The sequence below is a fragment of the Geotrypetes seraphini genome, chromosome 14 (genome assembly GCF_902459505.1).
Source record: "Geotrypetes seraphini chromosome 14, aGeoSer1.1, whole genome shotgun sequence".
Taxonomy (NCBI): Eukaryota; Metazoa; Chordata; class Amphibia; order Gymnophiona; family Dermophiidae; genus Geotrypetes; species Geotrypetes seraphini.
Window position 1 is genome coordinate 27370943 of NC_047097.1, and position 27792 is coordinate 27398734.

The following is a 27792-nucleotide window of genomic DNA, read 5'->3' on the forward strand; positions in this document are numbered from 1 at the left end:
TTAGCGGTAGATAAACTACAGGCTCTATATTTATCATGGGACATGCCACAAGGCATTACCCTTTCAAAATTAGCTTGCAGGTCCTAGCAAGCTGCGTAACCAATTAAAAAATTAGCAACGGATGCTGATCCTAGAAACCCAGCAGGAGATGTCACTTGCTCAGGGGTGGGCAACTTGTGGTTCACCACTGAATTTTATGTGGCCCGTGGGACAGAAAACATCATTAACCAGAGTTTTGGCAATTTTAAATACTGTATTTTGCCAATATTTTCAGAATAGCTTTTATCTTAGAAAGTCTATGGAGCTCTGTGCATTTTCAGTTCTGAAATTACATAAAGTCCAAAATGAAATCCAATCTATAATTGGCTAACACACTTAATCCCTTGGGAAGAATATCTGAACTAGGAAGAATACAAAATCATTACAAAAAATTCTTTAAATAGTGGACATCAGTATGAGCCATTTAGTGTACAAATGGGAAATTGTGGCTTGGGCAGTACCTCAGGTGACCAGCACCAGCCCAAAGTCTAAATGAGAACTGTCCCTTTTTTCTAGCGTTTTGATTGTTACACGCTGAGGAAGCTCTGACCGACAGGCCTAAGCAGCTTATGTCAGCTTCTTACACTATCGTTGGCAATCTCCGCTCCTGACGAAGGTGGCGAAACGGAGCTCTGTCGAGTGGTGATATTCGTTCTCTGTGTGATTTTTCGAATAAGAGCTAAGTATTCCTTAAATGAAATTATTATGAATGAACTTTTTAAATAAATCAAGCAGTGTTATGAATCAAGTGGCGCCATGAATTAAACAGTACCAAGTGGTGCTATGGACATGAACTTTTTTTTACTGGATTTATGATCTCTTTATGAATTTGGATAACTGAAGGGTTCCAGTTTGATTTTTTTACATTTTAAGTGGTGCTATGAACCACTGTGAGAAAGCATGAACTCCATATAGGACTCTTTAAGTGGTTCCATGAACGATTGTGAGAAAGCACGGACTCTATATAGAAAAAGTATTTTTCCTAGCCTACTTTATAAATTGTGGTTGTGCTCATTCACTTCTTTATGAATTTTATATGAACTTTATTTATTTCATCTTAAGGGTCTCAGTATTTTTCTGCTTATTATTTCATGATTTTTTGTTTTATAATAACAGTATTATCTAGTGGTGTTTTATTAAGTTAGTTATTCAATTTTATCAGATTTCTTAATTATTAAGCATATTATGCAATGGAGTATGAATTGTTTGTGAGCACCTTGCACTTTATACTTAATTCTTATCAGCTATTGTGATGGTTTCTTGGGAATGTATTTATTTATTGTGTATTTTTCACCCTTTCTCCCTCGGTGTGTAGGTCTGACTAGGATTTAAAATTGGGAGTGTGATTGGATTTACCAGTTTGATAATTTTGAAAAGGACTAAATGATGTATGGGGCAGTTCTCATTTAGACTTTGGGCTGGTGCTGGTCACCTGAGGTACTGCCCAAGCCACAATTTCCCATTTGTACACTAAATGGCTCATACTGATGTCCACTATTTAAAGAATTTTTTGTAATGATTTTGTATTCTTCCTAGTTCAGACATTCTTCCCGAGGGATTAAGTGTGTTAGACAATTATAGATTGGATTTCATTTTGGACTTTATTGGCTACAACATTGTCCAAAGGCACCACATAATTCTCCCCGCAGATACAAGATAATTTAGCGGTGGAGTGGTGGGGCTGAGGCTTCCCAAAAATATTTGAACATTTTGCATTTATCCAGATGATATAATGGGTGAATATACTTTAGGAATAGTACAGACATTCATATGGCCCACTGGGTATATAGGTTGCCCATCCCTACATTAGCAAGGTCTCATGAGCCTAAGTGAAAGGCAGTTCAAATATATCCAAAGATATTTCAAGTTAATGCAAAATACAGCGAGAAATTTCTTGATACTGAAGTGGCAGCAAAAAAAAAAAAAATAAGGAAGTTATATAGCACTATACTAATTATGTTTTCATTTAACAAGGATATCGCTTGCATTTTGAACAGAAAATCTCTCTGCTATGGCCCGAGTTCGGAGGAAGAGCTGGAATACTAAAAGATTCGAATTTATTCTGCTGAGACATTTCCAAACTGTAGCTGGAGGTGAAAGCACTTGACAGTTCATGCAAGGAAAGCAGAGCCAGGAGAAAAAATGTACACAAGTGTCTTGCTTCCAAAATTCTTTCACTTCCAATGCCTCATACAGACCAAAATGTGTTTCCAAACACAGTGTCATTTGTCTTGCATTCTAATGTAATCACATTAGGGGATTTTCTAAAAAACACATTATATCAGTCTTGCTTTGGACTTGACTATGGAAAAGCATAGTATGCTTATTCAGCTACTTTTGTTGTTCAGATGTTCAAATTTATTTTATTTATGCTGCCTCAGTTATGACTTACACTTGAAGCCCACTTAGGCATGGAAATAACTCACGTATATGAATTTAACTCACCTTGAGCTCAGATTTGGAAGAGTGACTAATTAAATCTAAAATAAAACCAAATCTAAATTCAGCTAAATGTTTCCTAGTTTTATATAAAGCTCAGCAGATATGTTCATACCCGCGCAGGTAAAAAATATCAAATGCATCCTAGGGGTTATATTTTCACAGTTTTAGAAGATCATATTGCTGATTGTTAGAACTAGTTTCCCCTTTCCCTTTGAAACCAACAAAAGGATGGCAGTGTGAATAGTTTTTATATAATAAATCCTTGGTATAGTCAGCAATCCATTCCCACATATAAAAGAAGACATTATTTTGGTGGGCCCATCAGTGACTGGAAGGATTAAGAGCTGGTGATCTACATTTAAAATGTAATCCTTTTCTTGGCCACCCTCTTAGAGGAGACAACTATTTTAGAAACTCACCTTCCTTTATGAATTGCTAAAAAATAAAGCACGTTATTTTCAGAAATGTACTGCTTTCACTGAGCTGAGCTATAGAGAAAATTTGCCTTAACTGTTACCGATCAGCTCCCTTTGTAAAAATGTCTCCTTAGATTCTGAGAGCATGAATATCAGCCAGTAGGATAGCAATTTTCCAACTGCACATATGTAAACCGCTTTGAATGCGTAACCATAAAAAAGGCGGTTTGCAAGTCTCATCCCCTTTCCCTTAAAGAAAAAGGATACCATCTCAAAAATCACTTATTGGAGTAAAATGTTTTTGAAATTTCTTATTGACTGTTACTGTTTCTTCCTACCTGCCAACTTGCAGAACCAGTATAATGAACAACTGCTTGCTCAAAACAGTCCAGACGGGACAGATACTGCTTTGTTTGCAAACTGGATGCCCTTTATTCTGCAAAAGACACTGATTGAAAGACGACTGCTGGTTCTGTAGTATCTGTTCAATTGAATGCTGGTGGGGTTAAAACATTTGCTGGGAAGCCTGCTAGTCCAACAGCATCATCTCAGTCAAAAATCTCATGTCGTGTAGAATCTATTAACTGGAAGGCTACTGTCACCGGAGTCCACTGATTAAAAAGCTACAAACTGGAGGTGTGTTTATTCTACAGCCTCTTCTGAATGGCAGAGCATTGGTTCTGGAGACTTTACTCACTGCACTGCCCACAAAAAAACCCCCAAAAACCCATGAAGTATTTTGAAGGCTGATAATATCTACACAATCTCATTAGATAATTGCAGAGTTAGCTCCTGCACAGCTGCCTCTATGGGACTTTGCTGGTTAACACAGGTCACTTCCATGGATGCCTGATGGTCTTGAAGAGTTAGTTCAATAGGCACATGTTGGCCTCCAAGAGCAGCTTCGCTACACAGCTGTTCACTTGAAAGTGCTGCCTCTTCTGATGATTGCTGATCTTGAAAATCTGTCTCACTGTACTGTTTCTGGTTTAGAACGACTGTCCCAACTTGCTTACCATTTGGAATCATTTCATCGGTAAGATTCTGGTCTTGCAGAGTAGCTATGCTACTTGTTTGCTCATTCATTAAAGTTGCTTCATTGGTAGATTGCTGTTCTAGTACTGCTGCCTCATCAGGGAGCTGCTGACATGGCACAGCTGCTTCACTGGGCATATCAGGGCCCTGAAGAATTATTTCTCCAGCTGAATACAGGCTGTAATGAGCAGCTTCACTGGGAAACTGCTGGTTTGAAAGTTCTGTCTCCTTGGCTGGTTGTTTCTCCTGATAAGTTGCCTCTGAATGTTGCTGATCTAGAAGATCTTCTTCTATGGATAATTTGTTTGAATGTTCTTCACTCGTTTGGGGGCTAAATGATGTTTTCTCACTGTAGCTGAATCGATTTGAATTATCAGTAGAGGTGGGTGAAGAAGGACCAGCGCTAGATACAGTACTTGATGGACCACTGCTGTCTGTAAGGAAAAAGTAAACATCAGAGTCTGAAAACTTAGAAATCTATTATGCACAATAATTCAAGATACTTAAAAGGTAATTGAAGAGAAAGAAATAGGTACATTGGTAAAAGAAAATCAGGTTACTTACTTGAAATAGGTGTTCTCAGAGGAAAGCAATTCACTAGTCATACCTGTGCATGTTGTCATCCATGAGGTCACCAAACAAACAGACCCTCTTCCAGGGCTTTATACAGAAGCTTTTGCATACCTTCTAAGCCTATACCAGGGGTAGACAATTCCGGTCCTCGAGAGCCAGAGCCAGGTCAGGTTTTTAGGATATCCACAATAAATATGCATGAGATAGATTTGCATCTCAAGGAGGCAATGCGTGCAAATCCATCTCGTACATAGTCATTGTGGATATCCTGAAAACTTGACCTGGTTCCGGCTCTCGAGGACTGGAATTGCCTACCCCTGGCCTATACCAATTCCTGCACAGCTGTGTATTTGCAGTGTGCTTCAGTACTGGCATCACACTACTCAGTTCAACTCCCGAGAGAAGGAAGATGGATATCTCTCAGTGGCGATGTGTTGTCCTCAAAGAATACTTATTTTAGTTAGGAAACCTTACATTCTCTGAAGCCAAGCATATCAGTCACACATGTGGGGTTCCATACCTAACAGCTATCTTCGAAAAGGAAGAGTGCTGGGGGGAGGGGAGACTTGAGTTGGGCTCTATCCCTCAGGATTCTGAAGGACATACTGCCCAAACTTACTGTCATATAGAGTGTCGGGAGCAGCATAAGCATTCAGCGCAGCTCCCTGTGCTAATAACCGCTATCGTGGTTTAGTAAAAGGGGGTGTTATTTATCAAAATTTGATAACACATTGATTTTATGTATACTGTTTAAATGTCCTTGATCTATAGCCAATTAATATCAAATAAACCTAAAACGACATAAACCATATAAAGGAAGCTTGAAGTTATAATATCTATCAACATTCGCTGTGACATCAAATTTCTTGCTACCAGATTCAGCACCAAATCAAAAGGAAGATCTACATTTCCATATACGAATCAAAACATCCATCATTTGGCCAGCCTTGTCAGCAGGTGCATTGTCTTGCAAAAAGAGAACTCCTTTCTGCAGCTTCCCTCTCCTTTTTTCTTTCAATGCCTCCTTTAATTGGCTTAGCATTCTGTATTAACTGTTTGGCCCCTTGGAAGATAGTCAGTCATTACAACACTTTCCTGATCCCAAAACATTGTGGCCATGACCTTTCCTGCTGACTTTTAGGTCTCAAATTTCCTTGGCCTTGGAGAACCAGAGGGCCGCCATTGCATGGACTGTTGTTTTGTCTCAGGATCACTGTGGTGTAACCATATTTCACCAACAGTAACTAATTGTTCCAAAAGGTTGGCACCAGCTCGCTGAAAATGCTGCAAAATCAACTTGGAAGAGTCTACTCGACATTGTTTCTCATCAGCATTCAAACATTTGGGCACCCACTTGGCTGACAGCTTTGCATACCCAGCTGCTCGTGGATTAAACATGCAATACATTCCCTGGATATCTGTAGTGTCTCAGGAATTGTTTTAGCTGATATTCATCAATCTTCCAAAACCTGGTCATGGACATGGCCAACAATTTCAGGTGTTGACACCATTCGAGGCCTCCCAGACCTCGGTCTCGAAATCTCCACACTGAAAGTCTGCACACCACTTCTTCATTGTAGAGTATGATGGGCATTTGTCACTCAATGTTTGCATCATACATTCATTGGTTTCCTTTGGTGTTTTCTTCTGCAAGAATATGAACTTCGTGATGGCTTGGAGTTCCACACTTGAAAATTCCACAGTTTTCGTTGACAAGGTTCAATCAATGATCTGAAACAATGTCCAAAACATAGCATTACGATTCTGCAAATTGGCACTTTGCAAAATAAAATAAAACTCTTTTCGGCTATAGTGGTTAGGAAGTTGGTTGGGCTGAGACCTTTTCAGCACCCCCTCATAGGCTTTCCAGGTGATGCAACATGATATATTAGATATCGCAATAACACAGATCTATTTATGATCATTTATTCAATAAGGGAAACTTCCGTTTTCCTTTGAAAAAAGATAATAGCATTAAAATCTTGCAAAAAGACAGCAGAACACTTCTTAATCTGTTAGTTTCAACTGAAGCCAAAAAATGAGGATTTGTTCATAAATCAATATATATGTATATGTGAAACAAAAATATATTTAATATATCAGGTAATTTAAAAACAAAGCCAGTTTGAATAAATCATCATCAAATACCACAACCATAATTTAAAACAAGGAACACTCAAATCAATATTCAAAGCCATTTATCCGAATAACGGCCATTGTTACCTAGATAAATGTCTTTGCTGGCACTGGCTGAGACTATTCAGCAGCACTCTCCAAAGAGTGCCGCTGAATATCTTTATATAGACTGTCTTAGCATTATCTGAACAGTGCAGAGGTGAGGTGAGGGCTGTTACCCAGAAAAGAGATATGTAGGCCGCTATTCAATCCTGAAAAATTGCTGTCCTAAATCTATCCAAAAGTACAGTGCTGTTACTGCTAAAAACTCAACATCAGCTGCAGTTGGGATAAAGTTGCTTAATATTAGTGGGGGTTTTTTTTAGCTGCTGTGGCCATTGTTTTATGGTGGCTGAATATTGACCCAATAATGCACATTTTAAAAGAAACAAAAAGGGGAGGCATAAAACTTACACCACGGTGGCCTTTCTGAGCGCTGACGCAACGGTAAAGAGGAAGAGAGGATTCTCTGAGGTATGTAGTTTTCACCTGATGTCAAGGCTTTCATACAGACGACAAACAGAAGAAGCCAAGAGAAATCAAGAAATGTGTAAGAAAGCAAGCAGCACATCCAACAGGTTCAAAATTCTCAATCGAGGTTCTCCACAATTTGTATTTAAGGACAGGCTCGTCAATTGTTTAGCAAAAAGAGAGAGAAGGTAGGACTTAAACAATTAAACAGAGAGAGAATTCTCAACTTGAAATTTATGCAATGGTGGCTCAAATAGTAAGAAATAAACAATAAAAACTATAACATCAGACACTTCAGATTCCAATAACTATTTTATTTATATAGTTTTCTACCCCGTTCTTCCCAACGAGCTCAGAACAGGTTACAGAATAACATGTATAAGATACAGTCAAATGGTCCTCATTTTGTCTTATATATAATACAATGTGTTTATGCTAGCTAATATGCAGAGAGAACAGTGGTATACCAAGGGAGGAGTGGGGGGGAGGTCCGCCCCGGGTGCAGCCTTATGGGGGTGCACAACCGAACAGGTCCAGAAAATTCCTGGGCTGCGATGGCACTCAGTGGCATCGGCACCTCCCCTGCCCTGCGACAGCACTCAAGTTCGGCCTCCTTCTCCCGGCATCAGCAGAACTTCAGATCGGCAACAGAGCTCAGTCAAAAGCTTCCCCTGACTCAGCTTCCTGTTTCCGTCCAGGCAGTTCAGTCAGGGGATGCGTTTGACTGAGCACCTGTTGCCGATCTGAAGTTCTGCTGATGCCGGGAGAAGGAGGCCGAAATTGAGTGCTGTCGCGGTCAGGAGGGCGCCGATGCCGCTGAGTGCCGTCACGGAGGGGGGGGGTGGCCGCTGATGCCTCTGAGTGCCATCGCAGCCCAGGAATTTTCTGGACCTGTCCGGATGTGCACCCCCCCTAAGGCTGCACCAGGGGTGGACCACCCCCCCACCACTCCCTCCTTGGTATGCCACTGACAGAGAATCTTGTTTTGAAAGGCAATAGGCAGGGGGATCAGGTGAAGAGGTAAGTTTTTTATTGCTTTCCTTCGGGGGATCTGATCTGTGGGGGTATAGCCCTACTGCAAATTTATCATTTCTCTCTAAAGTAACTGAGGCTATTGTCCATCACCAGCTTCAATATATTATTAATGAAACTAACGCTCTTCATCCATGTTAAACTGCAGTTAGACCATTTCACAATACTGAGACTTTGTTAATTGGACTCACCACCTAGGTCTACAGTGTCCTAGATTAGTTTAGAAACATTTTGATAAAATCACTTGACCTTTCAGCGGCGTTTGATCTTATTGATCGTTCTTATTTACTTGACTGACTTAAACAAACTAGGCTGAAAGATCCCTCTCTCCAACGGTTTATGTCTTACCTTTCAAATCGATCTCATATGGTTCACTCTTTGAATTCCATTCTACTCCGTTTATCAAAGATTCAGAAGTAGCACAGGCTTCTATACTTTCACCCCTTCTCTTTAATCATTTTCTCTCACCCTTATTAACACTTGAAGTCTCTTGGATTTAAAATGTTTGTCTATGGAGCATATCCCAATGTTCTGGCTTTTGTAAACTACATTGAACAGAATTTAGTTTGTATTTATGGTACATAAAAATTCAAATTAAATAAATCCTCTACAGGTACCTGTGGATCCTCTTGAATGAGAGTCAACAAAACTCTTGCACACAGCAGTCAGGAACTCATTGACCTGTCTGAGGGACAGCGCATTATGAAGTGTCTCTAGTGGGTAAATGGTAGGCACCATGGAACAACCCTCAAAACCTGGGAAAAACAAAGAAAAAAAATCATAGCATATTCTTCAAAGAAATATTTGAACATTAAAGAAACTGAGTTCTAATTGGTGTTAGCACTGATACCTGCTGATGCATGTGTTAGCTAATGCTCATGCATGAGGCATGGTAATAGGTTATAAGAGCAAGCCCATTAACAATACTGTCAGTTCCTTGAATGCATCACTAATATGCAAGCAAATAGAAATAAAATAGAAATGTATTCTAATGGACTTATTAGGTCTATGTGCTGGATGTATTAGCCAGCATTAATATCTAAAACAGTCAATGTAGGGGCCATTTAAGGCAGAAAAGTTAACTACCTCATGAGGTGTAATGAATTTTCTTGCTGATGGTCTTTATCACCAAGTTGACACCAGATTTCTCTTCTCTCCTGCCCCCCAATGTATCTCTGGAACAAAGACAAGCCTTCTGACCCTATCCGCAAGACACTCCCCTCCTCACCAGGGATGATCCTTTTGCACACTTCATGGTGAGTGTGTTGACTGCTATTAAGAGTTTGATTTGTAGTTTGATTTTGTGTCCTTGTACACTTAAGTTGGGAGTTCCATCAGTAGACTAATACCATAAATGTGCTTAAGTGATGTTCTATAAATATAAGCATATCTTAGAGTGCATATTTTACAGGTAGGCATATGCATAGATGGAACCTAGATGGGACTCCTAACTAAAAACATAACTTATAGAATAATATAAATTATACATGCATGTCCAGCATTAAGCTCTATGGCTGGCGTAAGTGCTCACACCTAAATTATAGTTGTATACTTTTTTTGCTGTTATGCTAATATTCTACAAAGGATTGCTCGCCCCTTTATTCTTTTATAGAATAAGCTTCTACTAAGCACCAAATTCTAGAATTACTTCCTAAGTTTTCTTGCCACCAGAAACCAAGGATTAAAATATGATGCTATACATGAAGAATGCACAAGTCTTTCTCTGCATACAATAGGATGTAAAGATCTGCCTATCTACAACTCATTCAGCTCATCAAATCTGAGATTATGAACATCTAGATACCTCAAAATTATTCCAATAGGGAATAATCTGTTTAACATGCCTGAACAGACACATTAGGATAACTTTCTAGCTATCAGATAACTAACCTTAAGTACAAACCTTTTTTCCACAAATATGCTCAAAAGGCCTCTTCCATATCCCCTTATATAAAATGTGGATCAAAGATGTCTCCAAATCAGATGGACACTGTTTAATTTTCTTGATAAGGATTCTATGGTACCACTTGTATTTTATCTTGAAATAATCACCATGTGTCAGTGTGATTTTAGGTAAAGATCCCAGAATGTCAACCTTTATCTGTAGATCAAATGAAGAAAACCAAACATGCACTTTTCCAATGAGCAGAATCTCTAATGGCTAGCTTGAAGTGGAGCTATAGCCTAAGGGTTAGCCAGGACTCAAATCTTGGAGGATACTCTGTGACCTTGGGCAAGTCACTTAACATAATAACATAGCAGATGACAGCAGTTAAAGACATACATGGTCCATCCAGTCTGCCCAGCCCTTCCCCTCATGCCACATGCATAAACTTACGGCCCTGATAGGCAAAGTGCTTTATTTCATTCACATTTTTAGTGGCTCTAGTCAGGTTTCACCATGCAGAACTTTAAGTTTCAAAGAACTTGCTCCTATTGAGCAGCACTCCACTGGAAGGATAAGGGAAAGTTGCTCCCTTAACATTCCAGTGGTTGATGTCCCTCTCCCCCAAAAAGTGAAACTGGCAAGAGAAGGAGTTTCAGGAAAAATAGATGTTTATGTCGTGTTCTATAACAAATATATATAGGGATACAGTCGTAATTATCTGAAAAACTTATTTATTTGAAAACGTACCGTAGATTAGGTTTAACAGAAGGATTTCATTCGTTCACATCAAAAGATACGACAAAAAAATATAACAACAAGACGGAGAAAAACAAACCTCATACACAGGCAGCCGGGACTACACAAACTCCATACATGAATATATAAATATCTTCTCATTCATTTCAAAGTTTATATTTCAAAATTCATTTTGTCATAAGTATCAAAGTATATATAAAGAAATTATTTCAGTCCAATCTGTTTTTCTCCATCTTGTTGTTATATTTTTTGTCTGTTGTATCTTTTGATGTGAATGAATGAAATCCTTCTGTTAAACCTAATCTACAGTATGTTTTTGAATAAAAAAGCTGTTCTATAACAAACATTTAAGTGCTGGCAGGATAATACTAACTTATTTTTACTTACAACAAGCAGGTACCCGCAATCCTAAACCGGTTCCAGGCATATTCATTCTGGATATTGTGGATTCAGGCTAGAAATCACTATACTATCACTATATTGAGCCATTTTTCTAATAATAGAGTCTCACATGGGGAATTTCATCAAATGGGTTAGTTAAGAGCACAATTAGCCAAGGGAGCAAGAATGAGTTTAGGAGATGAAAGTTTGAAATAGAGCAGCATAATTAGGAAAACTGAGGCAAAAAACATATACAGTATATTTTACATGCTATACAAGGAACCTAAAATTGCAGCCGTATGTAGTAACTTTATTTCCCCATATAAAGTACCTCATCTAGTCTGTGTGTGACAAATGGGAATGAGCCATTTAGCAAATAAACATACTTCAGCCTAGCCAACATAAAGGGAGTAGAAGGCTACAAATCTGAGGAAAGAAAAAAACAATCTTTAGGACTTGGGGTGTACTTGAATTTGTGATCTCAGTACTCCACTGTAAGACCATTGGTAGCCGAGAAGGATTGTAGAAATAGTTGGGACATGAGTTGAGGAGTGAATGACTATTACATTACATTACAGATTTCTTTTCCGCCATTACCTTGCGGTTCAATGCGGATTGCAAAAAAGAGTTATAGAAGGAGGGTTACAAAGTTAGATCAATGTAGGGAGAGGATGTGTTATTGTCATTTGATTATGTTATATTATTTTGTTTGTAATGCGCTTCAGAGTTTTTGGGTGAGGCATGCTATCAAATTCAGTAAGATTCAAAATAAGACCTATATGTATGTAAACCTCTTTGAGTGTGGTTCTATAACTACAAAAAGGCATTATATAAGTTCCGATCCCTTCCCCTGAAGTATATCCATGAAAGGCTTTGCAGAGGCTTAAATGGTAACCAACAACATTGCTCTTAAATGACCCTGAATTGTGACCCAAAAATATATTTTACTAAAATAGAGAGCAATTCTATAACCTGGCACCAAGATACAGGTGCCACAATGGGGCGTGCTTAGCACCAAATTCTATAACGGCTTCACAGTGCACCTAAGACATTATAAAATATTAGAGATCTGTTGTGCACCAAAATTTAGGCTTTCCCAATGGCTGAAACAAGTTGGCACCTAAGTGTGCTATGCAGAGCAACTTGTGGAATTAATTTTGAATGTTCCTTCTTTTAAAATGACTGGCTTAGATGATATTAGATCCAGGATTTTTTTATGTAAAAGACACAAAGCTTTGGAATGCACTTCTAGAAGACTGGACATTCTTTACACTTAGGAGACTATTTTAAATTTATTTTATGTTAAATAGAATGTGAACTATGAGATGTTGTGAACCAGCTAGAATTTGGATAATGCAATAGCAGTTTTTAGTGTGGAGAGCTGCGCCAAATGGGCAGCGTTGCTCCCAACGCTCATTGAGTTCCTCTGAGCGTCGGGAGCAGCGCGGCTCCCTGCGCTAGAAACTGCTAGTGCGGTTTCGTAGAAGAGGGGGAAAATGTGTAATAAATAAATAAATGTGTCACCTGGTGACACGCCCCTGATCCACCCACATGCACTAAGCAATTTTGAGAATAGAGCCAAACTGCCAATTGCTGACGTCTCTAATGCGCCATGATACCTAATTTTAGGTGCCAAGTTATTGACTGAGGGATAGTATTTCCCGTTCAAGGAGTATTTCATTCTGTAGCCATGAAGCAACCGTGATGATGTTTGAAACACTAATGTAGGCGTAGCACTCACTCCTACTAACTACCGTATATTGGAAGATGCCTAGAATAGTAACGCCAAATAGAAATGCTTCATCTTTCCTTTTCATACTCAGTTCTTGTCTACCTTCATAACATTTGCAGGAGATTAAAATTTGCACTCATCCCATATAGCATGATAAGATCAACAGCAACTAATGCTAAAATTTCCAGTTAGTAGATAAACATCAGGAAAGAAGTTACATGAATTAAACTTGGTGAAAATACTGTACCAAAATCCGCACTTTCTGAAACTGAAGTCTTTCTTCCATATAGCAGTTGGATAGTGTATCGTGTAAACCAAACATGAAATGTCTGCTGTCATAGCAAACCCCCTTTGCCCTTCTTCGACTGAAAGATGAATATATGATCCATGCAAAACCACAAACACAGGCATTTCAACAAGCCACATGCATTAAACACTGTAAATCGGTATCCTTTCTGCCAACCGCTAAGCCCGATTCCTGACAGAGGAGTGTAGCTCTAGATGTCTTTCCTTACAATGCTATTTTAGAATAAAGCATAAGGCTAAAATGTCAAGATTTTAACTTAAAAGCTGAACAGCCTTATGGGAAGGCTTAGCAAAATTTCTTTGGCGTTAGATTTTAAGCGTTATGTCTCTAAAATAACAATAAGTAATCATGTAATATGCCAAATTCCCCGCTGGTTCAACACTACAGTACCAAGTTCCAAAGAGAGCCTTCAATGGCAAATCCTCTCCTGGGCTGCTGCCAAGAGCTCAGTTTCCTTGATTAGGGCTCCAGTTTACTACTAATTTGTCACAGAATGCTAATCTATTTTAGTTTAATCTATTTCAACCTTTAAAAAACTGTTCTCATCATCCAGAAATGCGGTTCTGAACAACAAATCTGAATATGAAAGGCACTTTACCTATTCCTCTTACTTGGAAACAGGTAACCCAAGACGATGACAAAAGAGGCGTCTTCGGTAAGTTTTGTTTCCCCGCCCTCTCCATATCAAAGCAGAAGCTTGCTCTGTGCTTTCCTGCATATTCTGCGGCATGGGCTAACATGAAGAGCACCTCCTGCCCCACTTATCCTTTCCTTCCAGCTACAACAGAAATGCAGGATGGAAGAAAGCAGGAAGAGGATGTAAAGAACATTACTATGAATGTGACGAATGCACAAGAGACACTGATGCACATAAAAATACAGCAGCCCCTAGTTTTCTGCATTGCGATCCGCCACAACAACCAGGCAAAGCTGTCCAAGAACAACAGTAACCTTTCAACAACAGCCATACATGATTCAGTGCAATGCCAGACTGATAACTGCAGGGAGGTGGAAGGGATGGGGAGGTTAATGATCAGAGTAAAAATGAAATGTCTTTTTTGCTTCTCGTTGGTTCATTTTTGGAATTTTCTTTAGTGCACTTTGCATTCCAAAAGCAGACAGCATAAATGCCTAGGTCACCACAGCAGAGGGTGCAACTGCAAGCGGGCAGTACCGTAGAGGCACTCCAAGTCATCTTGGCCCGAGACCAGCCAGTTCCTGAAGAGACGCAGATGGTAGGAGCACTGGTGGAGGTGGTGAGCCAAGGCCCCATCCAGGCAGACGTTCCGACCCAAAGCACCGTCTGTGGAAAAGCGACGCAGCAGCTGGGCAACCTCATGGTCTTCAAGGCATTCTGGAGGAGAATGGGCCAAGCAAGCAACAAGGAGAGAAAGAAGGCATGAGGCGGAAGAAGAGGCAGGGAAGCGACAGAGACAATGTAAAGACAGATCGTGTTTGTGGGGAGAGTCACGTATCAGCACGTATCTCCTTTCCCCACATCAAAATTTAAAAAAAAAAACCCCAACAACACTCATTCTAATTAAGAGAAATGAACAGGATTATCTGAGCTTTCTCTGCATTGCTCTTCAGTGGATATAAGCTACCTAAGAAACTTTTCCCAGGTATCTCAATTACTGTGTTTATTTATCAAAGATATCAAGTGCTACTATCTTGACCGCTGTCAAATATAGCGATTTGCAATATGCCTTTAAGAAACTATCCAGGTATTCAGTTCACCTTGTGGTATATTTAGCCCTATAAAAAAAATGAATCACTGATATTACCATAAAAGCTCTATGAACATACATGAGGCAGCAAATGGCTTTTATGGCTAGTGGACCACTATCGTCTGGAAGGTTGTAGCAGACTTTTATAGAAATGCTTATGAAAGCCAGAGAAATAGCAGTCCACAAATCAACTAATGAGTATATGTTACAGTATTTGATGTGTCTATGCAAGCACATACAAGGATCATGTAAGAGATTTAACATTAATATCCAAATCAAGTCAAATCAATTTTACTACCATAAGCCCCCAAACATATACATGATTTTAAAAGATCATACTTCTTTAAAATGGAAGTTGAGAGAGGCACATCCCAGATCACATTTACAGCACTAAGCCATAATTCACGTAACAAGGCTCAACAGAACACATTTAGAAAGTAAAATTGTTGGTTTCTACTTTTCTCAAACAATATATCATTGCTCAAGGTAAGAATATAATGGCAGATACAGTCCATAAGGTCCACCCAGACACCCAATTACAAAGAACCCACCTGATCTTCGGTTCTCAGGATCACCTGTGTAGTTTCGATTTTACTTTCCAAACATAAGCTCGTAGACAATTACATTTAGGTAACAATAAGTATTTATATGTCCAAAGGGCTTAAAATATAACATCCTTATTTATGTGTTTGGTTAGTAATAGGCCTCAATGGTAATAATGGGGCTCATGCTAAAATAACACGTTACCTGATATTAATGCAATAAATATGTAAATAATGAGTTAACACAGGTTAATAAATGAAGTCTGTACTTGAGGCAACGGAGAACAAAGAACATACCCAAGCTCATTAGCAAACCCTGCTTTAAATTGTAGGCACCCGTGAGCATTTGGAGAGTAGGAAATCCCTCTTCCCAACTGCCCCTTCCAAAATCCTCCTTTCTTCCAGCAGCCCACCCCTGAAAAGCAATCTTGGAAAGAAAAGGCAGTGCAGGATCTGCTAGCCTTCACAGGTTACAAGCCCAGCAACACTCCACACCCCCATCTCATGCAAGGGTTTCATGTTACTATTCAAATCCATGCAAGAAGTGTAGACTTCATGCTGAATTTTATTCTCCAAGTTGCTGCTGCTGTGCTCCAGTGTTCAGTATCAATCTGGAGGGCGAGTGGCAGAGCCAGACGGAGGCATGGCTGTGGTGTCCCATATACTCTGATACCTACCAACATTTGACAACAGAAGCATCTGCCTAGGCCTACATTTAGGATGGGGCACAATGGTGTCACTAAAAGAAGCAAGTAGGATTTGAACCATGGGTCCTCTGGTTCTTAGCCAGCTGCTTTAATCATTAGGCTACTCTTTCACTTTTACCTCCACTAGAATGCTATTCCATGCAATCTTCACCCTTGCTATCTTCACTTGTTATTAGTTAGTTAAACGGGTGCAGTATATACAGGGTATATACTGCACAGAAGCATAGAAACAGGATGGAAGATAAAGGCCAAATGGCCCATCCAGTCAGCGCATCCATAGTAACCATTATCTCTTCCTCTCTCTTAGAGATCCCACATGTCCATCCCACGCTTTTTGTATTCAGACAGTGTCTGTCTCTACCACCTCTTCCGGGAGACTGTTGCATGCATCTACCACCCTTTCTGTAAAAACGTATTTCCTTAGATTACTCCTGAGCCTATCACCTCTTAACTTCATGCTATGCCATCTCATTCCAGAGCTTCCTTTCAAATGAAAGACTCAACTCATGTGTCTCAATACCACATAAGTATTTAAATGTCAATATCATATCTCCCTTTTCCCGCCTTTCCTCCATAGTTTACATATTCAGATCTTTAGTTTCTCCCCATACACCTTATGATGAAGACCACGCACCATTTTAGTAGCCTTCCTCTGGACCGACTCCATCCTTTTTATATCTTTTTGAAGGTGCGGTCTCCAGAATTGTACACAATATTCTAAATGAGGTCTCACCAGAGTCTTATACAGGGGCATCAATACCTCCTTTTTCCTACTGGCCATATCTCTTCCTTTGCACCCTAGCATCCTTTTCAACCTTTTCAACCTGTTTGGACACCTTAAGATCAATACATACAATCAGACCCAAGTCCCACTCTTCTGTCATGAACATGAGTTCTTCACCCCCCTAAACTGTACTGTTCCTTCGGGGATTTGCAGCCCAAATTCTTGACCTTGCATTTCTTAGCATTAAATTTTAGCTGCCAAATTTCAGACCATTTTTCAAGCTTTGCTAGGTCTTTCTTCGAGATATTCACACCATCCAGGGGGTCTATTCTATTGCAGATTTTGGTATCATTCGCAAAGAGGCAAATCTTACCTGACAGGCCTTCAGCAATATTGCTTATAAAAATGTTAAAAAGAACAGGCCCAAGAATAGAACTTTGAGGCACACCACTGGTAACATCCCTTTCCTCAGAGCGATCTCCATTGACCACTACCCTCTGTTGCCTTCCACTCAACCAGTTCCTGACCCAGCCTGTCACTTTGGGGCCCATCCCAAGGGCACTCAATTTATTTAGACATCTGTGTGGAACACTGTCAAAGGCTTTGCTAAAATCTAAATACACCACATCTAGCGCATTCCCTCTAACCAATTCTCTGGTCACCCGGTTCTGTAATCCACCGGATTCCAGAAACTTTACCATTCTCTGTATTAAAAGTGTTTCCATTAATTTGTTTACCACAGAAGTCAGACCTAGCCAGCCTATTATTGCCTATTTCTTCCTTACTTCCATTTTTGTGTAAAGGGACCACATCCGCCCTTCTCCAATCTTCCGGTAACACTCCCGACTCTAGAGAAGCATTGAAAATGTCAGTCAGCGAAACCACCAGAACTTCCTTAAGTTCCTTCAGCACTCTTAGATTATACCATCCAGCCCCATCGCTTTGTCTACCCTTTAATTTAGCTAGCTCCTCACGAAAAACAACCCTTTGAAAATCAATCAGGGTCTACCACTCCTCCATCCCTATTTGTTTGTCTTCTGCAGTCCCGCTCTCGGTGCTTCAGACGTGAACACAGGACAGAAACATTTGCTAAGCAATTCAGCCTTTTCTTTATCAGCTTCTACATATTTCTCTTTTTCACCTTTTAGTCTCACAATGACAATTTTATACTTCTTCCTATCACTAATATATCTAAAAAAAATGTCTTGTCTCCCCATTTTACTGTGTCAGCTTTTTTTTTTTCCTTCTATTTGCATCTTTGCATTCCTGACTTCTCGACCAGCCTGTTTTAACTTTTCCAGATATTTTTGTCTGTCTTCCTCTTTCTGCAATCTTTTGAAGTTTATGAAAGTTAACCTCTTATTCCTTACCTTCTCAGCTACTACTTTTAAGAACCAAAGCTGCCTTCTTTTCCTCTTACTTTTACTTACTTGCCTCACAAAAAGGTTTGTCTCTCTTACAATTACTCCTTTCAGTTTTGCCCATTGCATTTCCATTTCTTCCAGATGTTCCCATCCAATTTCTTGATGTAATCCCCCATCCAAACAAAGTTAGTTTTTTAAAAGTCTAGAACCTTTGCTTTTGAATGAGCCCTCACTATACCCTTCTTAATATTAAACTGTACCATGTAGGATCACTGGATGCCAGATAATCACCCACTGTAACATCAGAAACACTTTCCCTGTTTGTAAGCACTAAGTCCAGTATGACCCCATCCCGACTAGGTTCCATTACGAACTGCTGGAACATTTCTCCCTGTAGAGAATCCAGGATCTCCCTATTTCTAGAATACCCCGCAATAGGGATACCCCAATCAACAGCCGGCATGTTAAAGTCACCTATTAGTAAAACTTCCCCTTTTTTAGATATATTCTGAATGTCTACTATTAAATCTCTGTCCACTTCTTCCGTCTGTGAAGGAAGCCTGTACATCACACCAGTATAAGTATATCACACCAATGTAAATATATTTACCGTTCCCTCTTTCCAAATTGATCCACAGTTCCTCTTCCTTGCAGCAAAACAAAAGTACAGTACCCCCACCGAATCCGCGGTTTCAGTACCCGCGGATTTGGTTATTTGCAAATTTTTTTTTTTTTTTAAAGAAACGCTGCATTCTGGACCTTCCCCAGACCATACCTGGTGGTCTAGTGGCGACACGGGGCAGGATCAATTGTCCTACGCTCCTGCCCCGTGCAGAGAAGTCATCAAAATGGCTGCCGTGAGTTAACAATACACTGAAAAGTTCCACTCTTCTCCCGAACACCGGCTCTTCCACTCTTATGGGTGGTGGTAGGGGAATCCCCCCCACACCCCTCAACGTGAGCGCAAACTCCCTCTCACAGTGCTAACGGGATTGGTAATAATGGCTTCAGGCGACAGCACACATTCGTCCCTGCGCGCAATTGTCGGCGCAGCTTTGGCGGAGTGCTTTTGTCCTGCACTCAAACGTCGGTGTACCGTGTATTTAAGAGGTTACGCTGGCATTCTATATAGGAAAGTGGTACCTATGTTCCCTTCTAGAATGAACTTTTACCAGGTGACGTTATGGAATTGTCCACTAAGAGACTGATATTCAGCATTATTTTTAAAGCCAAGGCTGGAGTTTAATCGAATACACTCGTATACTCAGCTTTGCTATACAAACAAACAGTGGTGCTGAATGTATGTTTAATACTGCTGTTGCTATCAATTTAGTTTAGACTTACTATTAAGCGATCTATATGGTTTAAGCTTGTTAATCCAAATAGGAGTGATTTTCTGCCATTATTTGGATAATTTCTTTGGCCCACCTTCCCCCAAACCTAGGCCTTCACTACAGGGATAGCATCGGACCCTGTAGTGACTAAAATTCCACAACTAAGGAAGTTATACATCCAGGCTCTGATTCTCTAAACTCTGCCTAAAATTACACGCCAATATAGGCACCGATTCTATAAAACTGAGGCACCCATTATAGAATCACACTTAGTGCCACCTAAGCGTGATTAGGGGTTTTCTATGCCTAGCAGCATCTGATTCATAAAGAGGCGCCTAACTGAAAAAAAAAAAAAAAAAGCAATGATCCGCCCCCTAACCACGCTCACTTTTAGTGTAGCTGCTTTGGCTAGGTGCCTACTTTTCATAGAATCAAGTTTTTGGAGTTAGGCCCCTAACTTTCAATTAAGTCTAATTACAGCTGATTCTGAGGTGTTAGGTGCCAGTATAGGCACTGATTAAGTCCACTGTTCAATGGGCCTAACTTTAGGTAACTTTATAGAATCAGGGCCTCAGGGGGTAATTTTATAACAGTCTGTCTATTTTAACATACTTATTTGAAGCCCCTACTTTTCTTTAAAGAATACTAGTATATCAGGTCAAATATGTCCCCATATATTAAGCACAAGCATTTACAGTTGCCATCATCATAAAATACAGAACAGTAAATACATCAATAAAAACTGCCCTTTCAATAGGTTACAGTATCTTAGCCTCAGATCAAGACTACACTCAGCTCTCTGGATTATTGGTTTTATGATGCTAATAACTATCTAGACTTACAATAAAAAATTTACATAATGAGAGTGTAAACGTGCATAATACAGAGGTACAAAGCTAAATGAAATTAAACCGATGTTTTGCTGAAAGAAACATGTCAATCTCCTGCTGGGCAGGAGAAACCGGGAGGCCACATATCTCACAACATAGATTGTTCCATAACAATTATTAAAAAAGATTTAATTATTGCTCATAAAATCAAATTGATATGCCCTGACCCTTCTTTTAATTCTATGTTAGGTAAGGCCCCGCATTTAAAAATATGGTGCAACCTCACCTTGAATATTGCGTTCAATTCTGGTCGCCTTATCTCAAGAAAGATATAAAGGCAAAAGATATAGCTCAACCAGAAATGGTTCAAGGAAAAGCGATTAAGATGATAAAGAGGATGGAACTCCTCTCATATGAGGAAAGCCTAAAAAGGTTAGGGCTCTTCAGCTTGGAAAAGAGATGGTTGAGGGGAGATATGATTGAAGTCTACAAAATCCTGAGTGGAATAGAATGGGTACAAGTGGATCGATTTTTAACTCCGTCAAAAATTATAACGACTAGGGGACACTTGAAGTTACAGAGAAATACTTTTAAAACCAATAGGAATAAATATTTTTTCACTTAGAGAATAGTTAAGCTCTGGAACATGTTGCCAGAGGTTGTGGTAAGAGCGGTTAACGTAGCTGGTGTTGAGAAAGGTTTGGACAATTTCCTGGAGGGAAATTCCATAGTCTATTATTGAGACAGACATGGGAGTAGCCACTGCTTGCCCTAGATCGGTAGCATGAAATGTTGCTACTCTTTGGGATTTGCCAGGTACTAGTGACCTGGATTGGCTACTAGGTTAGATGGATCATTGGTCTGATCCAGTAAGGCTATTCTTATGTTCCTGTAACTATCCCTTGTGAACCCTCTTTAAAGGTTTTAGGTATTGCTCTACTTCCAACTTTATCATTTGTTACTCACATAAATTTATTTTTTAAAGAGGTATTTTGGAAACTTCATCAATTACATTGCATCAAAAATACTTTTTATTTGAAAGGAAAAGAGAAAAAGTATTTTTTTTTTATATTCCATCTTTCTTTGGTTACAATTTAAAGTGGTTTACACATTATATGCAGGTATTTCATGTATTTTGTAACTGGAGCAATGGAGGGTTAAGTGACATCCAGTCACAAGGAGCTGCAGTGGGAACTGAACCAAGTTCCTCTGGTTTTCAGGCCATTGCATTAACCATTACGCTATTTCTCCAATATGAATATTTTAAAATTACTATTTAGGATCTTATTCAATTCTCAGGTGTGTTAGTGTAGTACTGTGTATATGGGTTGCACAAGTTAATTGAAAAAGTGTTTACAAACTGTACAGAATACAAGTCAGACTCAGTTACACCCTTTTTGCAAAGACTACATTGAGTGCTGATCTTTAGAATAATCCACGATCTATTCGAGCCCCTTCTTATGATTCAAATATTGGCTTTCCAACCATTGCAATGGGGTTCTACAGGTCATTCACTCTCTGTCAGTAAAACATTACGTCTTCTTTGGTACAAGTAAGTTCCTGGAATAAAATTCCTGCCCTTTTTTCCCTGGTGGTACGGGCTAAACCACATTGGCCTTTAGAAGGGCGGAGAGTTCCTCTGTTAGTACTTCCCTGTCGTGAGAGTGTAGAAAGTTGCTCTCGGGGGCAATTTAGTGGTCTTTGTCACCAGTGAAGAGTGGAACTGAGACAGAACATTAGTAAAACCCACTGGTCGAAGGTTGTAAAGGGCCACCTTTCTTGGAAAAAGCTAAGCCTCCCTCCTACTGATAGGTTGCCTGGTACAGTTAGTTTGGTTGCGGCTATGCCTGTTCTGCTCAAGTCAAATAAAAAAAAGGGGATCAAGGTTTAGAAACTTAGTTATTCAGCTGGCTACGTAATCAAGAAGATGACGATTCAAATGCAACAAACCACATTTTTCTATCATTTCATTTGCCAGAGACATATCTGATAGGCAAAAAAAAAAAAAAATTAGTTATAAAAACTGTAGAACCCAACCAACATTGTTGCCTTGTTTCTCAAGTAAACCTGCACTAAGACTTGATACCTTTCCTTAGACTGTGACACATATGCAGGTGGGGTGCAAGGCCATAGTTCTCATCACTGACTCATTTCAAAGGTTTCCGATTCATGTCAAATATTTGCATTCTGTCATGGTCTGGGACGCATGGCAGCTTTGAGAATGACAAAATCATAGGGGGGATGGCTTTTAGGTAAGGAAAGAGCTTTGAAACCACACTCCAGTTAAGTAGATGCTATTGCCTTGAAAAGTGGTTCATGATTCCCATATCATATTGCTAGAGTCCTTTACAGAAAGAGTACTATAAGCAAGTCACAGGAGTCCAGGCTGTAATACAGAGGATTTCTGATATTTAATAATACTCCACAGAGACTCATATTTTTAGCGTGCCACATTTTTTATAATTTAGCCAAGATTCACCATCAACCTCCTTCTCAAGGAATGTGCCAGTCCCTAAACCGTGCAGACAGAAGAGGAGTGAAAAGAAATGCTGACAATCAGACTATCCACACAAGAACTATATTGATACAGAAACATTTTTAACGAGCAATTCCATATTTATTTACAACAAATACGTTTTCATTTGGCAACATTTGGTCGACAGAGTAGTTTCTGACTCCTACCACTGACTTCCTGATCTGATCCACTATAGCGCTCTGATACAGAGGATTTTGCTCAGACATAACATTTGCTTTTAGCTGTTATTTGGGATAATAATGGGAAAGATGTGAATGCTTCCAGCGTGAAAATACTCTGTTGGTATCATTACCAGGGGTCAAGAAAGAAGCAAAGGAGGAAACAGAAAGCATGGCAACAGAAAAAGGCCCTCTGACTTCTCCAGTCTGTCTATCCACACCTACCACTCAGCTCTATAATTCATCTATCTTCCTCAGAGCTCCTCTGTACTTGTCCCAAGCTTTTATGTTTATGTCTCCACCACCTCCATTGGGAGGAAGATGGAAAGGAGATCTACCTTGACCAGAAACATATGCACCAATATTTTCTCCATTATACGAGAGGATGCTGAAAAGATCTCAGCCCAACCAAGAAGAGAATGAAGTGGATATGGTTCAATCAATGATCTGATAACAATGCTAAAACATAGAATTTAGTTTCTGCAAATTGGCAGCTACAGTGACAAAATAACTCAGAATTTAGGAAGTTGGTTGGTTGAGCACCCATCCTTATTCCCAGTTTTGTAGATCTTACCCTTAATTTCCTCTGCAGCAGTTGATCAATCTGGGCAATGAGTTGTTTTTTTACACATGCTCAGACAAACATCATAAAAATCAAGCAATGCCACAGCAAAACAGGCCTGTCCCAAAGATTTAGAGGAGATGGATACTCATTGCTGCACTCTGTCTCATCATCAGGAATGATAACCTTCTCCTCTTCCAACTCGTTTGCCGTCTATAACTATGACTTCTTCCACATGGTCTCCCCCTCCACTGAGCTTGGCTACTGCTGTGATTATATGGCAGATCTTAGAACATTATTACTGCAACACTGTAGTTTATCTGGGACAACATCCTCTCCTGCAGGTAGGAAAAGTATGTAACAGTCTTCTTATTTGCTCATGCAGCTTGGAACTCAGTATACATAGAAGCATGAAAGGATAGATTGCCTTTACTAATGAGTCAATTATCTTTAACAATCTAAGAATGCTATTTAACTAGGATCATCCCTTTCACAAAGAAGACATAGAGAAGTATCTTTAAAAGTGGGATGTGAGTCAAAGAACTCTCTGTGACCTTGAGAATATCAAGTTGCAGACACAGTCATGCTAACTATACAAACTTTTTTCTTCTATAAGAGACAGATACATATTAGAAGCAGGGCTGGTATGGGGGGGGGGGGGGGGAGCAACAGGACAACTGCCTTGGGCCATCATGCCATAAGGGGCTCCAATCCTGCCCAAAGCTGAAGGAGGCGCAACTTGCCAGTAAGTGTTAGGTCCCCTTCCAAATTTCTGCCCTGGGTCCCATCAGATATAACACTGGTCCCCAAATGGAATACATGAGATCCTGTCTCATGCTTGTCAGCTATAAGGCATCAGCTTTTATAGACTTACAAGAGTCACTCAGTACAGCCATTGAATGCTAAACTATCAGGGTATGTACACATGAATGCTATATACAGATACCAAGAAGACAGTAATAGTGAAAAGTTTACTTACTTTCTGTAACTGCAGAGTAGAGGGTATCAGATGGACATCATCCATTGGTTGTCAGGATCCACCATGCTATCCTTCAAACGCTTACCTAGCTTAAACAGGCCTAGCTTGGACTTTTTTCTCAAGTCTCTTTATTTATTTTAGTATTTCTATACCACTTATAGCCTAAGTGGTTTACATTCAAGTACTCAAGCATTTTTCCCTATCTGTCCCGGTGGGCTCACACTCTATCTAAAGTACCTGGGACAATAGGGATTAAGTGACTTGCCCAGGGTTTGTTGCCTAGGTCCTAGGTATCATGGTTATGATGGTATGTGACAATCAGCTTATTGCATAGCCCCTATCACAATTTCTGCTTAGGACAGACATTAAAGGGCTGATTCTATGAACGGGCGTCCTGATTGTAGGCGGCGGTAGGCGTCCTACTATCATCAGGCAGCCAATTGGGATGAACGTTTTTAGAAAAAAAAAAACCCCAGCAGGACGCCTACACTGTAGGCGTTTGCCGCAGGTCTAAGGAGACAGGTAGGGACACCTAAGCTTGCCCAAGGCTGGGCGTGGCTTGGATGAGTTTAAACGGCCCTAGGAATCTCCCTAGACCCATGACAGATGTCTGAAATGTAGACCAGCAAACACTAGCCTACATTTCAAAAAGTAAAAGTAGATGCAGTCGGCTGAGCTGATCGTGGCAAGGAAATCCTCAATCAGCTGAGCCAGCAGGACTCCCTAAAGCCGCACTTCAGAGAGTCCTGCCAGCTCAGCTGATTGGGGGGGGGGGGGGGAGAGGAGAATAACCCTGCTGCGATCAGTTGAGCCGGCTGCGGCCTCTCCCCAAACACCTCCCCTCTCCCCAAAGCACTGACACCCCCCGAACAAAGCAAAGGAAAAGAAAATTGCCTCAGACAAGCATGAAATTTCACTCCAAATGCTTGTTTCTTCAGGGTACCAGCCTGAGACCCCCAGACCTCCAAAGCTCCTGAAGTGTATTTGGGGGGACACAGACAACACCCGCTAAACACTAAAGCCCTCAGGACCAGCACAGGGCCACTCAGCCTGCCCTCAAGCTCAGGTAAAAACCAGGAACAAGCTGTGCTCCTAGAGGAATGGTCCCTGAGCCACCAAAGTGTTTGGGCAGGCTAGCCAGGTACATTCCCTGTAAAAAGGATGCCCTCTCGGCTACAGATTTCTGATCATAGAGTCTGTGCATTTCTCCAGGCAGAGCTGTCCTTGTCAAACCAAGAACCTGTGGAGCACCGAACGCCTCATAGGTCAGATGAAGACCCAAAAATAAAAAATTAATTCAGAGCAGATCAGAAAGACACCTTCCAACTCACTTGAAGGAAAAAAACTGAGGAGATGGAGCACAGCCCAGAGATGCAGGAGGCAGCGCAGAGAGAAAAAAAGATAGATGATGCCTGAAGAAACTCACGAGTAAAGGAGAATGATTCATAAATATGTCTTTTGCATTGCTTGTTTTTGTGAGTTTTTTCGTTTGGATATTTTTGTATTCAAAAATGACCCAAAAAGATAGATGCACCAGGGTCAAAATGTCTAAATAGGTCATAAAAAAAAAAAAAAGCTATGTCTTGTGGTTTTGAAAATGGACATTTCCTCTACTGGATTTCTGGATGTCTTTCCTAAAACATCCAAACTCAGACTTAGATGTCCTACCGAATATGTCCCTCCTAGTGATGCCAAATGCCGCTTAGGTGATTTTATATACAGAGCTAATCAGCACCAATTCTTTTAAGTGACATATATAGAATTGGGCCCTTAGTCTTTTCTTTCTTAAGTTTCAATCAATAAGACCAGATCCACGATTCAAGAAATTCAATCCAGTCCCTTATCATAACAGTAACTTCTGCTGTAGAAGATAATAGGATAGTGAATTCATTGGCATAGGTAAAAGCTCTGTAGTCAGCAGAGTTTAGTGCTAATCTCAGTGGAGGTAATAATAGATTAAACAATGTCGGCGATAAATGAGAGCCCTGTGGCACTCCACAGTCAAGCTTGCCATGATTCCAATAATACAGTACTCCCCCGATATTCGCGGGGGGTTCCGTTCCAGGAACCCCCGCGAATCTTGAAAAACCGCGAATACAGTTTTTCATGGGGGAGAGTGGAGAGGGCGGCCGGAGAGCAGCTGGCGAGTGCAGGAAATCATTCGCTGTTTACCAATCAGGAGCTACATGTCAAAGCAGTTCCTGATTGGTAAGTGATTTCCTCGACGGCACTCTGGCTGCTCTCTCCTGCCTCTCCAGCTGTCCTCTCCTTGTTGGCGGTCCGCAGTCAGAAAATACTGCAAATGACCGGGACCGCGAACTGCCGACCGTGAACGACCAGGGGAACACTGTATTCCCTTAAATTTAACTTTATATGTCCCTTATGTGAGAAAACTGGTGAACCAGGATAAAATATTTTTCCCAATACCAATGCTATCCAAAATTCCTAGTAGCAATTGAAGGTCTACCAGGTCAAAGGCACTACATAGATCAAACTGCAGGACTATTGCTCTAAGCTACTTACTTAATGGCATTCTGCTCTCAGCTAGCAAGGCATTGGCTTCCGTTTCTATGCAGGAATACCTTCTAAAACCATATTGAAAATCCGCTCCAGGTAGTCATTTAGAGCCTCTTTTATAAAGAAGCAGTAGCAATGCACCAGAGCTCATAGGAAGTGAATGGACTTTGGTGCGTTTACCACAGCAGCATCCCTACCATGGCTTTGTAAAAGGGGCCCTAACCAAATCTTCAATTTCTTTAACAAATAAAGGAACTAAAGCAACTGGGTGGTAATTAGTAATATCGAGCTTTTAGCCGTGAGCGCTTGAGACCCTTTCTATACTCTCCTTGAGCTCTTATTAGAATCCTTTCCTACTTGCGATTTAGCCTTTTTTAAGGTTTTTTTGTGTGTTTCACGACTTTTTGGAGGATATTGGTAATTAGTAATGCCAGAACTTTTTGCCTTATCATTTTTAATAATTGGTATCAATATTATATTTCCAGCATCTATTGGAAGCCCGCCTAAAGTCAACTGATAATTTATTCAATTCTTTATGTCACAAAAAATTGTTTGAAGCTGATTT

The 27792-nt window shown here is 40.2% G+C and overlaps 1 protein-coding gene across 1 annotated transcript in view; it reads right to left on the reverse strand.

Annotated features, from left to right (window-relative positions):
- Window positions 1-1594: 1594 nt before the first annotated feature.
- Window positions 1595-27792, reverse strand: part of PPIP5K1 (diphosphoinositol pentakisphosphate kinase 1) — a 201687-nt gene continuing 175489 nt past the window's right edge. The window contains 4 exon segments of the mRNA XM_033919568.1: window positions 1595-4366; window positions 7095-7181; window positions 8801-8938; window positions 14422-14601. Of these exon segments, the coding sequence (XP_033775459.1) occupies window positions 3654-4366; window positions 7095-7181; window positions 8801-8938; window positions 14422-14601 (1118 nt within the window). The 3' untranslated portion in view covers window positions 1595-3653.